The sequence below is a fragment of the Cheilinus undulatus genome, linkage group 5, assembly GCF_018320785.1.
Source record: "Cheilinus undulatus linkage group 5, ASM1832078v1, whole genome shotgun sequence".
Classification (NCBI taxonomy): Eukaryota; Metazoa; Chordata; class Actinopteri; order Labriformes; family Labridae; genus Cheilinus; species Cheilinus undulatus.
The window spans coordinates 32,588,444-32,603,359 of record NC_054869.1 but is presented as its reverse complement, the minus strand read 5'-3'; the positions used below and the strand labels follow the sequence as shown (position 1 = coordinate 32,603,359).

General features: G+C 40.7%; 1 protein-coding gene across 5 annotated transcripts in view; it reads left to right on the top strand.

The window, feature by feature from the left end:
- Positions 1–14,916, top strand: part of LOC121509870 (rho guanine nucleotide exchange factor 28-like) — a 66,954-nt gene that overhangs the window by 15,259 nt on the left and 36,779 nt on the right. For 3 of the 5 annotated variants that reach the window (XM_041787622.1, XM_041787623.1, XM_041787621.1), the window contains exons 6-10: positions 416–599; positions 1,325–1,526; positions 1,787–1,862; positions 4,175–4,221; positions 4,864–4,933. In XM_041787622.1, the coding sequence (XP_041643556.1) occupies positions 416–599; positions 1,325–1,526; positions 1,787–1,862; positions 4,175–4,221; positions 4,864–4,933 (579 nt within the window). Of the gene's footprint in view, positions 1–415; positions 600–1,324; positions 1,527–1,786; positions 1,863–4,174; positions 4,222–4,863; positions 4,934–10,103; positions 10,344–14,916 lie in introns of those variants that run through there. The other 2 variants (XM_041787625.1, XM_041787626.1) reach the window with 2 other exon arrangements.

The window sequence follows — 14,916 nt, the reverse complement described above, 5'->3', positions numbered from 1 at the left end:
TGTTTAGGATGTCTGATGTTTGTAAAAAGGGCTGATTCCAATTTAAAACGGATGCATCTGTGCTGATTTAATCCTGCACAGTTACCTGGATACAGGTCTGGGTCAGACTCTGTTAAGTGCTGGGAATAAAAGCTTTTATTTCCTCAAAGTGGGTCAGTGGGGCAGAGAGATCTGAAGGGGGAATCAATCATTCACATTTAGGTTAATTATCAAGGAAAGGTAGCTGTTAGTAAGAAATGATTTTGGTAGCCTAGTTCCCTCCCTCTTATTTAGTCACTGGATTATTTTTCTTGTCTCATTGGATACAGATTCTCTTTTCCTGCACCTACCTACCTTTGTTCTGCCTGTTTTCTCCTATCTTTACAGAGTTATAGTTTTTTGTTTTACAGTACCATATTTCTCCCCTTATCCTCAGAGCACAGTCACAGAGAGTCTCCCCTCCACCTGGCAGTGCGGTGGGGTCTTTATCGCCTTGCGGAGCTGCTGCTTTGTCAGCCAGGGGGGCTGATTGCCATCAATTTGCCAAATGAGGAGGGAGTCACGCCGCTGCAGCTGGCACGGACAGCCGGCAACACAGAGCTGCTGGAGCTGCTTACACAGTAAGATCTCAACTCTAACAGGGAAGATATTGACTGAGTCACTGTTAAGCTGCAAAAATTATTGAAAAGACTGTTTGATACCAGCTTTTATCCTTTTTTGAACTTTTCCTTGGTTTTGTGAGATCACTCAGTCATGAAAAACATCATATATTATTTTTCTGGAGAGTCGTGATGTACCCCAGACAGGTCACTAGTCAATTACAGGTCTCAAGAGTTGCCAATTAACCAAAAGCTGCATGTAATGGACCTTTGAGGGGAGGCTAAGAACCATAAACCCCTCTAAAGAAGGAAATACTCTGCATAGAAATCCTCCATTTGGCCAGCAGGTTCAAACCCAGCACTACATTGTCACTAACCTCTGCATTGCTGTGCCTTCGAGCTATTACACAAGATTACTTGGATTCTTTAGATATTTCAGGTAATGTAAACATACAGGTTAAAGTACTTTTTATGAATATGTCAAATGCTAAACACCAGTTTGTAAAAGCTGTCAAACTCAGGAATGTGTTATGCTCAATCTGGATCCATAAATCTCAAAGCTCAGCCTTTATAAACCTGTCTGCTTGGCCTAAAAACCTAGACTGTTCTTTGATCTGCTGAGTGATAGTGATTGGTTTATAGAGCCCTGATGTTTGGGAAGTCTTACTAGCTGTCTTAGTAGTTATTTAAGCAAAATTCATTCTGAATGTATTTACTTTGCAATTAAATGATGTGTCATCCTGCAGCCCACCCAACCCTCTAGCCACCCCTCCTGCAGATCTGTCCCAGGTTTGGGCCGATCGATCCCGCTTGCTGAGGTTTTGTCACGATACAGGGAACCTAACTCTGACTGTTCGACAAAACCTGAGGTGGAGCTCAGAGGAGAGCCGACATGCTGACATCCTGCTTCTCAGAGACCGGCTCAGAGATGAGGATTTCCTCAGAGAGGTGAGTTTGACTTATTGAGATCTGCAGACAACTGACCTACACAGAATAATACTATTTATTATGAAATATACACTTTAATCTTTAATTTCTGTAATCAAAATCAATAACTTTCTCAAGGGATCATGCACATTATCATGCAACTCTCTTGCATGCCTGAATGACATGAATACACTGTCAGAGTACATCCAGTTGGAGGCATAGGGTAGAATAGTAGTAGACATATTTTATTCCATACTTAAACATTGAATGTACTTCCACAGATCAAAGCTCTAAGGAGGGAGCGAGTGGAGACGATCTTAGAGAAGGAGGACCTGGTGGATGATCCTGCGGACAGCGGTATTATCAATCTGTCTGGCTCTGTTGCATTTTTGGGACCCCATTTCACAAAACCTTCCAGTCTTAACTCTTCTCTTTCATGTCGGTGTAATCTGTTGCATCTCAGTGGTTTATGTGGAAAGATACTGTGTCTAGAGAAGGGGATACATTTTAAATAGAAAATGGCTGCTCTCTGGTGGAAGTTTGAGGTATTGCAAGTCTGTGAAAGAGTTTCTGGTTTTACCTTCATTCACTGTATGAGCCTAACCCTAACCCTCATATAAAATAGCCTCTTTAAAACATTTTCCCACAGTTTAACTTGGCTTTAGCATAAGGTTGAACACATTCCCATAGAACACCAAGACTTGCACCAAGGCACACCGCTGTGCCTTGCCACATCATTTGAGAAACACTGGCCTGTGGTAATAATCAAAGTTTCACACAAAAATTACAGCCAAGTGTTTCCAAAAATGCTTTGCAAAGAATGAAACATATTCCAGAAATAAAAAAATATTGTAGAAATGTTTCTATTTTCATGTTCTAATGCATTTAGTCATTGTGTATGGTTTTGGTGAAAAGGTTCCAGGTACCAAAAGACTCAAATGATGAACTGACTCAGTTTGAGGTTCAAAAATACTTTTTATCCTTGCAGACAACATTTGGTCATACACAAAAGGCAGTATGAACAAACAAACAGTCCAGCGTGGAACAAGCAAAAATCCAAATCCTAAACACAGGCAAAGATAAATCGAAGAAAATCCCAAAACTAGAACAAAGCTGAAACGCAATGTCCACACTCGGGAAACACTTGAGGGCATGCACGGAAATGACAGAAAATGTTTGGTTTTAAAATAACATGGGAAAATAAATACATATTAACATATTAAACATACATACATATTACATATTAGTTACATATTAAATACATATGTAACTTTACGTTACATTTGGATTGGCAACTCAAGTCAGCTTCCTTCATCTCTTTCTGTCGTGTTTTTTATGGTTACAATTAAATTATTTTAAAATTTGACCCTGGGACAACACTGAGGGCACATGTGGCCCCTTAGCTGACCACTACTTATCCCTGGTCTACAGTGATTTTTTTTTTTCTTAATTTTGTTGTGAACGTTTGAAATTTATAAACTGTAAGGCAAACATTCACATTAAATGAATGCTATAAAACAGTAAGCAGCCATACCTTAAAAAAACATTATAGATTACAAAAATAAATAGATATATACCAAGGCACATATAATAAAATAAATTAAGTTAAAAATAGACATTCAAAGACATTTCATTTGTGAGATCATTTGAGTAAATCAGATAACTCATTAGGTTTCATCAGTTTAATGGACTTATAGAGCTGAGTTTCATTATAAAAGCCCGAGAGGATGGGTAGTGGTCTACAACAAATTAATTTGCATAAAAAGAAGATCTTTCTGAGTACCTCCTTTGTCTTAACACCACTGTTTTTTATTTACTTTATTTACTTTATTTTTTATTTTTTTCATTTTTTTTAAGAACAATTTTCATCTTCTTGCTCAATAACCATACACATTTTATGAAGTGGGAAGTGTAATTATGTTGATTACATTGGCATGTAGGAAGACAGTTAAGTGGGTTTTCTTTGTTTCAAAGCAAAAGATTAAAGAGCAGAAATGAATAAAAGATGCAAAAAGCCATGTTAGAACTTTTTTTTTTTTTTAATTTTTTACAGTTTGCTGAGTAAAGCTTCAAAAATGTAGAACAAACATGGAGTTAGTTGCCAGGTGAAAATTGGGAGGTCACACTCCTTTACAAAACTGCTCTCCTTGACCCCCTCTTTCTCTATCTCTAACTATCAGAGCCAGCTAGCATCTCTATATCAGTCCTTAGTAAATGTGTTTTATGGTCTCGTGCTGAGAAACAGACCTTTGTCAAAATAAAGTTGATATTTAGTGTTCTCATAAACCTTAGATCTTCAAATTTCCTGCTCATCTTATTTATATCTTGTCTCTTTTTCACTCCCAGCCTTACAATCTTTTATGAGTTGCTTTGACTTCCTTCTGTTGCATTTCTTTCCTTTATGTTTTTTATATGACCTCAGACCTCATATCCAACCATGCAAACACTCATTTCTTCTTTGTTCCCTTTGATCTGGGATGCACATGGTAGTTAAAGGAAACAAAGATGATAAAGGTCATGGGGTAAAGATCTTCTCAGGCTATGAAAAGACAACAAAAATAAGACTTTATGTGATATATATGTTGTTAAATATGGACAAACATCTGTGCTTAGTTGAGCCTCTTTTGAAGTTTAATGGCTGCATCTGAGCATGTTTTCTCCTCTTTCAGCTCTGTATGCTGATATCAATGGAGGGAACTCCGCTGCAGAGGAAAATGTAAGTGTTTGATGCAAGGACGGTGCTACATTTCTTCATAATTATTCTCTTATGAATAAAATGAAGTGCACATGTATAGATTGACTGTAGCGTTACCTGTAACTTGTGTCTAAACAGCTGTATCTCATGAAATGTGTCAAAAATGAATATAAACAAGTTCATTTAAAACTTTCCAGACCGACTTTGTTCTCTTCCCCAAGAATAGGTGTTGTCTAGGATATCTACTTTCATGTTTTAAACACTCAAAGGTTCATTTTTCTCCGTGAACATCTGTATCAACCATTACCAAACTGCAGGCAGGGCTTCAAAAAGGCCTGACTGCCCCTCAATGCTCCACATTGTTTTGCTTTGCTGTTGTTAAGGTGTTGGAGTTGACACCTCACACACCTCACTGAATAGCCCACTTTATGAGTGGTCAAGTGTTAGTTTCATGTTCAGAGAGATGTTATATACATGACATCCAGTCAGACCTTTTTATGTAATACAGTCAAAATGATTGTCTGTTACATACCTAGGCTCCAGCCACATAATTGTGTTTTCATGCTTACTTTTACTTTTGGTGATATGTTTGTGAAGTGATGTGAAAGTTGGCTTGGAAACGTATATGCTGTTTGGTGAAAGGTTCTCTGTTTCTTCACTCAGGACTATGAGGAGCCACTGATGTTCTGCCTAAATGAGGAAGAAGAGGACGATCCATCACAGCCTGACTGCGGTAAAGATTTTATTTTTAAAGTTGGTCTTTTCTTCAAACACACTCACTTTCTTTGAAGCCTGTTTTTAGATATGGTTTTAATTTTAGAGTCTGTGGTGCCTTGGCTGTAGATCATGTTCAATCCAGGCTGAAAGTGATCGTTGTTGTGCTAAGTTGTGTTTTATTCATAGAAAGTGACCTTGGCTTTGCATCTTGAACTGCAGGAAACATTTCCTTTCCTGAATACAACTCTAATCTTTAGATATGGCTGTCTACCATTCCCACAGACTGTGGCATCACATTTTAGCCTTGCCTTGTCTTTCCCCCTTGAGTTTTAAGAGTCTTGTCACTTGTGTTTACGGTGATCTTTACACAGAGAAGGAATCTTTTTCATTCATCATGTCAGGAAGACTCCTGTAGGCCATCCTGTTAGTCATACTCCCTCGTGCAGTAACAGAGGATCAGAAATTAGTCCTGACTTGTTGAATGAAGGTGGCTTTGCTCTGATCTGCTCAAGGATGGGAAAAGAAGGATTGTGGAGTGGGAAGATCCCACGGGTTAATAATTGGCTTGCATTGCTGCAGAGCAGACTGATGCCTCAGTGTAAGAATGCTGTGGGTACAAGCTGAGGCTGCTCACTTTATAACACTTGGCACCGGACATCTGCAATCTAGACTTCCTGCGGCTAATGTTTTCCATGCTATATGGTTTGGCCATTTTGTACTTTGTGTGCTCTTGTGAGTTTGACTCTCTATGTGTGTATCTGGCTGGTCAGAGTAGTCATATTTCTGTGGACTGTTTGAAGACTGCCTCCTGTGACCTAGATTGATCCCTTTTTCGCGGTTCAAACGAATAACACTGGTCACTGGAATCCTGTTTTTGTCCAAGTTTCCCCTCAATGTAATGTCTGATGAAACAATAAGTCAGACTGAGAATGACTCAGGCTTTATATGATGTTATTCTTCCAGGATTACAATGCTTATTTTGACCCTTGTGGAATTTCAATTCCTTATTAGACATTCTTAAGCTGTCAGGCATTGCAAGTGACCGGAAAGTTTTTCTTTCTTTACAAACTAGTGAAGGATAACGTGGGATTCCAGTCTGTTTTTATCACATACAATATGGCAGCTTGACTTGAGCTAATGCGTCATCAGACTGAAAGACAGACACAACTCCTGCACCAAGAGCTTCAGCAAGGGATGAGGAATTTGGAGTGTAGCTGTCATGTTTCTCTTGTCTTCTTGATGTCAGCTCTTTCCTCTCTCCAATTCAACTTACAGATTTATACGTATGGCTGTATCAACAGATAGTGTAGCCACAGAAGATTTTACAATGTTTATAAATTAAGCTAGGGTTGGGCGTGATGGTAAAAACATCTTATCATGATTTTTTATGGCGGGATCATGATATGGATTTTATCAACTTTTTGAGTTATGTTGCTAACAAACTAACAAACAAACCCTACCGATCACATAACCTGGCGGAGATAAATATTCGCCATTTTATAGATGGCACCACCAGGTAGGTGGTCTTCTCCAAAATACTTTAAGCACCAAATGTTTTAGACTCCCTGCATTCACCACGATAAAATTATAAGGATGTAGTCCCATGAGATTGTCAAAAAAGTTAGCAAACTTTATGCAGACTACGCAAATAACTGTTTTTACACCCTGACATTTTAGAAAAACCAAAGCTGTTTCGTATCAGCCAGTTCGAGCTCTCTTAAAGGGCTAAATCTTATAACCTGACACGCCAGATGGATTGTTTCACACATCCATCTGGGAAAGCTTAAATAGGAAACGTTTGAGAAAAGGCAGAGGCCTTGAACATCCTCGGAGTATGATTGGGTGAACGTTCTGTCACATCCTTACGGGCCCACGAGCAGGAAAGCATGTGACATAGCTGCTAGCAAGCTGCACGTGGTCAGCTACTGAGGAATAACGCCAAACATGACAACTATAGACATGTAAGTACTCGACTTTTGTCGTTTTTGAAAAGAAAACAACTCACTTCTGTTCTTTGTTCTTCTTTTAATGAAGAAATGTTGTCAAGTTCTGATAAAACTGGCGCTTTGGCAACATCCACGCTAATCTCTTCCTCCATCACTGCACCAGCTCTTGCTGCTGCTTGTTTACGTCATGACTCTGCTGCGCCTGAAAGTACTGCCCCTCGTCGTTGATTGGTCCTGTCACTTTCTAACTGGGCCCAAACGGTTCAGATGGGAGCTTTGCAAGATGGATTCGTCAGTGAGAAAAAACTTTATAAGGTTATAAATCTTAAGTATCTGTTTCATTTTCAGCCATGAATCCAAATCCCATTGAGAGGGGGTCTGATTGCAGACTGTACATTACTGATGGCCACTCTCACAGACTGTTCATCTCAGACGCCATCTATTTCAGAATGGAAATACACGCTTAAACTTTCTAAATGAAATCAGATTAAACTTCCGGTTAGGGTTAGGGTAAGGGCTAAAGTAAAGAATACCAAAAGTTGAAAATTCAAAACCTGACCTGCAAAACGTGATAACAAAATGTTTAATAAAGCTGAGTAAATAGTCTGCTTACAGGGAGAAACCTCCTCATCCATGAAAATATTTTAACGCAGCAAGTGTAGCTTACGTAGCTCTGTTAGCTGCCTAAGCTCTGTAGCTAACGTAGCCACATAGTTAATGTAGCTCCATTAGCTACGTAAATAGTCTAGCTTCTTTAACTACTTAGCTAACATAGCTACATTAGCAACTTAGCTCCGTTGGCTGCATAAGCTTCATAGCTAATGCAGCTATGAAGCTAAAGTAAAGCTCTCAGTTGGGCTGCATAGCTGCGTTCTCTACATAACTATATTAACTTTAGCTACGTTTTCTAAAGCACTGGTTGTTTCATGAATCTAACTGGTAAGTAACAGGGCTACGTAAGGTACGCAGATAACATAGCTAGGTAGCTAATGTAAAGGGGCTACGAAAGCTACATTGTTAAAGTGCTGGTTATTTCATGAATGTAACTGACTTTGTTTAACGTACTGGAACAGCACTTTCGTACCGTACTTCTGTTCTGAAAGACATTGTGTGTGGTTCCCAGGATCATTAAAACAAGATAAACGGGATTAAACATTTACTGTGCCCAATCTAGTTTTGTGTGTAGGATTTTTCATATGGTGATTTATTGGTATTATATATCATCATTTTAGTATTATTATTATTATGTTCGTTTCACTCATTTATTTTTATGTATTACTTTTTTTTTAGAAAGTGTAAATTGCCTCAGTTTGATAAGTGCATGTGATGCAGATGTTCTAAAGCCAACAAGTGTTGGTCTTAATGGATTGTGATCTTAATACTAATCAAATAATCGTGATTATGTTTTTACCATAATCAAGCAGCCCTAACTAGAATGTGATTCTTTGATTTCTCCGCTTTAGCAGATCAAAATTTTCAACTGTGAAAGCAAAAAAAACAAATCCTCTCCCTTCAATACCTCCTGCTCCCCCCTCTTTCCCCCACCTCTGCCCTCATAATGCCCCTGAAATTTAAATACCCCACCCAAAACACACACTTGCCCCAAATACCTACACACAAACAGACATGCACTCATGCACCCAAGCCCCTAAGGTCTCACCCTCCCAGGTCAGCATTTTAATGTGAGTTAAGTAAAGAAACAGCAAAGGCCTCTTCATCCTGAGGAGTTCTGCTCTCCACCACTCAAGAAAGGAAGAAGGTCGATGCATGTGTGTGTGCTTGTGCGTTGTCAGTGTTTGTGTTTGTGTGTCTTGAAGAGGGAGAATTTAGTGGGGAAGAGCACTCTGAAGGGGGCAAGGGGTTTGTGGAAGTTTAAAAAAAGGGGTAGTCTGTGGCTGAATGGGGGTTGCCAGGGCTTTGGTGAATGCAGTTTTCCAGCAGCTTGTTGAGATCCCCAGGGAGAGGAGAGTGGTGGAGTGGGAGAATGGTGTGTGTGTGTGTGTGTGTGTGTTTGTGTGATATGGAGGGGAAAAAAGAAAGAGGGAGAGGGATTTATGATATGGATAGTTTGGCTGGGTGACAACAGACGATGAGTTCAACGCCAGAAACGCTAACAAGAGTCTCCGACCCCGGCTGAGCGATCTAATTGGAGAACGGAAAAAAGGATTAAACCCCACACAGACCCCACAAAGGCAGCATTAATGTTCACCAGTACAGTGCCAACACCCCTTCCCATGCAGAAACCTCTTTCTATAGTCTCAGTGTACCTCAGTAGCCCTCCCCAGCTTCTCATCTCTTTTATTCGCCTGTTTTTTTTTTTTTTTTTATCACATTCCTTCATTTATGTGTGTTTATAAACCCATGTTTGGCCTCTTTCCAGAGTGCCATTGTGTGATTTGTCTCTTAAACCCCCTTCACCATCCCATTCTCTCACTTTTACCTCCTCCTTTACCACCACATTTATCCCTGCTGCTGCAAATGGGGCACTGTACTCCTGCAAGTTGGCAAAGAGAGACGGAGGGGGGGCAGCGGAAGAAGAAAACAGCCACGGCTCTCACTGCTGTCTCCATGGTGAGGCTGCTGACCTGGCAGTCTGTTCCCCCCCTTAACTCCCCATGCTCCAAACCCCCTTTCCCCCAGTAGCATGGCTTTGACATGCTGAGATATAAAGAAAATGGAGCGATACAGGAGAGCACCCTTCAGACGTGGCATCAGGCGTGTTTTAGGATTAACAGCCTATATTTTGTTGTATGTAGAGAGTGCAGCCCCAGCATTTCTGAGACAATCATGAATTCACAGGGTTAATGATTTCCCCCATGTCTGAGACTCAACCCCACGAAGCTGTCTGCCCTCCTGTTTGTCTTTGATGTAGGCTTCGAAGTCACTCCTCTGTTTGACTTTGTTTCTCTCTCTCTCTCCTTCCTTCAGTCACTCTTTCCGGCCGTCAATACACTCCTCCCCCCTGCTCCTGTCAGCATGTGTTGATCTCTCACCCCCTCCCTCTTTACTGCGTGTGGTAGATGAGTGACTGAGGGGAGAGACAGATTTAGGAAACCTGGTTTGAGAAGAGCAGTTAGAAAGTAAGAGAAAAGTCAGAGAAAGCAACAGAGGGAAGACAGGATCCAGTCCCGGCTCTGTCCAACAGTTGGTACAAAGTTATAGAAGGGGGAAGGGGTGGATTTTAGGGGGAGGGGTGGCTGAGGGGAACATGCTGGCTCACTTCTGAAGTGTCAAGAGTGTCTACAGTGCATGGATCTGGAAAAAAAAAAGGAAAGTGAACACTACAGCGCTGTGAGAACGCTGTGAGAAATGGATGTAAACTGAGGGGCTATTCATTTATTTATCACCCTGAGCTGTTTGGATGAAGATTTTATTGAGGATTCCAAACCATGGATTCTGACTCTGACTCTCCTTTCAACTACTCCTGGCCTTCTTTTCCTAAGATGAGGATGCGCAGGAAGACAGGAAAGAAAGATAACAGTGAGTGCTGCTGCTACTGATGAATATGGAAATCTTAATTTACTTTACATCTTTCTAACATTTGTTTCTTGAATTTCTTTGTATCTTTTGCAGTTAAAAAGCTGACTTACAGTTTTGCAGATAGTCACATATTGTAAGATTACAGTTACAGAGGCAAGTTTTACTGCTGCCATGTCCATACATGGACCATGCACTTTTCCCTGTCCTTCGACATCCCTCATCCACGGCCAATTCAGGCTTTACCACAAACTTCCCTCCATGCAGACACGTCTCAGCCCCTCTGCTGAACAATACAGTTAAAATTAGCCTGTTTTCCATTACCCACTCTTATTCACTGGCATCCTCTGCAGCAGCGACACAACCACAGTAAGATAACTGCATGTTTGTCGCTGATGTAACCTGATATCTGACAGTATGTTGGGGAATGTCAGATGTCCACTCGAACCTGATTGAGAGTCTCGCAGCTTTCGACATCCTTAGGCTGCACTGTTGTTTGCATGAATGAAGCTGCAGCCTGGTGTGACCAGTGCGGAGCAGACCCAGTGTTTGTTATGTGCCTTAATATACCAACCCTGAGGCACCTGTTGCTTTTAATCATATTCTGGTTTATTTTGTGCCGCTGACGTGTCAGGGCTGAGGTTTGCTTTTGCCCCAGCTTATGACTTTTCCAAATCCTGGTCCTTAAACTTGGATACAAGTTTGTTACTTCATCATTAGTCATAGGAGAGTTGGATGGATGCTCAAAATAGTGCAAAACTAAGCTAGCATGGTTAAACAGTTCATTGCTTGTGTGTGGGAAGAGAGAGAGAGAGAAAGAGCAGGAGACACAGAGAAAGATCAGGTTACTGCCATGTCTGTGTCATGGCTCTACTCCAGTGCTCTTTTCCTCATCTTTCACCATAGACCTCTGCAAGATTATCCCTGTTATTGCTTTGTAATTCTGATTGACATAGGCAAAATTTATCCAATCTGCCTGTCTGGGCTTTTCAGAAACAGCAACGCTATAAAAACTTATTAAACCGACCGTGAATTCTCAGTTTGCATTTAGATACTCACAGAAGTCAAAATCCAGAGCAGAGCAGCTCTGGTGTCACCATGCACCTGCACGGTGAAATGTGATTTCAGGTGTGTGGAGCCACAAGTTTATTTCTCCACTCTGAAGACGGATAGCTCTCCCTGGGTTTACCTCTTCCTGGATCTCTCGGGCCGGGTGACAGGCTGAAATGTAAACACCACGGGAATGCACAATGTGATGCTTGGACCGTGATGTTTGACCGCAGGTGTCATAACTCAGAGTCGGTTTGTGGATTTTGGTGGACAATTGTTTTAATGATTTAAACGGCCCTCCATGATCACTGAAGTCAAATAATTACCTCTCACATTTTTATGAGCTAATAACAGCCGCTGTTGTGATTCTTTTAGAGCCTGCTTGTTATTTTACTCCACTCCTAATTTCTCCCAGCTCTCACCATGGTGACAACTGTTTAGTGTGGTGCTCAGAAAGCAGCTTACATCACTGAAGAAGGGACAGCATGAAAAAATAAATCAAACCAAGGTGTTTACATGATTAACAACTTTAACTGTTTGTCTTGAACTTTTCTTGAACATTTTTAGGACACATTCAGCCTCTCAAAAGAGTGAACTTTGAGAAAGAGCCCTTGTGTCAGCCCTGCCCCCCCCATCCTGCCTTCACCGATCTCTTTCTCCCAGGGGTGTGCATGGGTTGAAGGGTCACTCTCTGTGTTTAACTGCCCTGGTCTGGAAACCTGGCAGTGACTGCAGTCTTTGTCTGCCTCTCTGCACAGCTCCAGCTCTTTCTTTTTCTCTCTGCCCCTGCTGCCGGCACTGCTACTGTATAGGGTTGTCTCTCTCTCAGGGACATGCACTGAATATCACATCACTCCAAATATACTTTGTGAACAAAATCTTGTACAAATAACCCCACATGCTGCTCTGCTTTCCTTAAAAACCTCATTGAAATGGCAGCCTGCAGACAGCATTCTCTGCCCTGTCGATAAAGACAGCTTCTCCTGCAGAAAGATTGATTCAGTGCTGCTCTAACTTGTCAGTAATATGAACTCCCTGCTCCTCTGTTATTCCCTCAGTTAACTGATGTTAAACACAGATCGCACCGCCTGACAGTAATGTTCACTGAGGCAGTGTTTATGGGTCAGAGGTGTGCAAATGATCAGGCCTGTGGCAGCCAGCTGCAGCTTTGGACCTGGCCAAGAACCTTAACTATTAGTCCTGCCTGTCAAGCCCCCTAAGTAGGCTTATATGAAACAGTATCTGCTTTCAAACAGTGGTTTGACCCACATCCAGTATCTGACCCCTAGTCTGTACTGGTCTAAAACTATTCCTAAAATGCATAAAAGAAATTGTAACATGCCTTTTTGAAGGAATTTTGGATCAAGTTAAGAATAATGTTTAACAACAGAGGAGCAGGTTGTAATGTTTACAGTGGGATGTTTTCTGCTGCATTAACTTACAGAATTATATGTTTCAGTTGAGAAATATGATGCAGTTCGAGGGATACTTCAAGATGGATGAGGAGGGGGATTTGTATATCCTGCATTGTATGTCCATTCCTTTTGCATTTGATGTGGATGGAACAGGGATCATCTGGTGTCCTCATCAGTGTCTCCCTGCTGCCTCACAGATTTATTACACTGACCGCCCACAGGAAGCACAGCCAATTGTTGCTCTGATTTATTCTCTGCTACAAATGCTGGACTTCTGTGCTCAGCCTCTGCAGTGCTGGCAGCTTAGAAACTATGGATAAACTATGGATTTGTTTAAAGGGCTCAGACTGATATTTGCTTGAAGGGCTTAGTCTGAAACTACAGTGCCAAAGATATGTTGTTGCAACGCTGGCATTGTTGCAGGCATGGCTTTGGCCAGCACTAGGTGAGACTGTCGTTTACAAGATAATGATATAACTGAGCTAATGAGGCTGCCTCTTCTTGTTAGTGTGATGAGAACAGTGCCGTAGATATCAGAAACTAATGTGGTTAGAGAGGCTATTTTCCAGAATCATTCAGCATCTTTGCTGAACTTCATGTTTACAGTAATGCTGCCTGTGAGATGCTGATTTTGACCACAATCTGCCTCTGTGAGCTTACTTAAAGGCTTGGCTGGATCACTGAGTGGGAGTTAATAGATAAATTATAAGTAGCTTGGGGAGGTAAATGTTTTGGGGGATGTATTTTTCTAAGTCCTGTATGTGACAGGTTAAGCATGATTAAGGTTTGACCTTAATGTTTTATGCGCAAAAAAGATCAGTGATCAGTTGATAAGTTAATGTCACTCCCTAAAAGAACTTCTTTAAGAGTGAGTTGTATTTGTCAAGATGTTAATGTGCAAATGTTCCAGACCTTACAGAGAAAAAAATCATCTTTTAACAAACAGAGAAACATTTCTCCAGTGGTTGCAAACACTAAGAGTGGTCTAAATTATGGAGTTTAAAAGTTTTTCTGTTTTATGTTTCATTACAGTGATTTTGACAGCATTCACAACCACTCTTCAAAAATAACAGAACAGATTGCAGATGTTGCACATGAGCCAGCGGAGTGCTGTGAAAGGATACAATGGAGCGTGTTATACCACAGCTCTTAGTGCGAACTCGATTTATCAGAAACTTCACGTTTTCATACTCTAATGCTTTGACTTTTATAGTTCATTCTTAACTTTAAACAGCAGTGAAATATTCGTGAAACTGCTAGCAGAGAGGTATTTATTCTGCATACGTACATAAGAAGCTAGAAATGTGTATGCAGCAGATGTGAATCATTGTTAATAATATTTAGAAGTGCTAGATTTGATAGCATGCAAACACAGTCATGATCCCCTGCATTACTAATGAGGGCTGGGCGGTTCTTCAAAATTTAGATTAAATTGCAATATGTCCCACTGCAATTTTCAAATCGTCCAGTGTATCAAAATACCAGTTTTATTTATTTTTGAAGCTGAAGTGTTATGCTCTACACATCATCTGAATTGACATTCAGATGTCAATTTTTCTAGAATAGTTTGGAAAAAATAACCCTTGTCTTTGTATATGTAAGGGGGTAGGATTAGCTGAGTTTATACTTCTTCCTACTCCTTTTTTGCTCATGTAAACTGAGATGTTTGAGAATTTGCAGATGCAAATACTGTTAGCATATGTACTGTCCTAAGACATTTTTTTCAGTGCTTACAGTAAGGGTGGTCAGAATTTTTGAAACTTCAATACTTTTCAACATCACATGCGCTAGGCCATTCGTTCCCAACCTGGGGTCCAGGACCCCCTTTGTCTGGTGTTATTTTATATAGATGTGAACAATGAAAATGTTTAAATTTGATGCTAATTTTTGACATCCATGTATCACCTTTTGTTTGAGTGGATCCTGGGGTCCTCAGCTCCTCTACGATAAAGTAAGGGGGGCTCAAAGGAAAAAGGTTGGGAACCACTGCTCTAAACCAGTGGGTCTCAACTGGTCTAGCCTCAGGGCCCACCACCACCTCTTGAATGAGCAACTGCAACTCACACTCCTGAAGATTTTCAAAAACTTAAAATTACTTAAAGAATAATGAA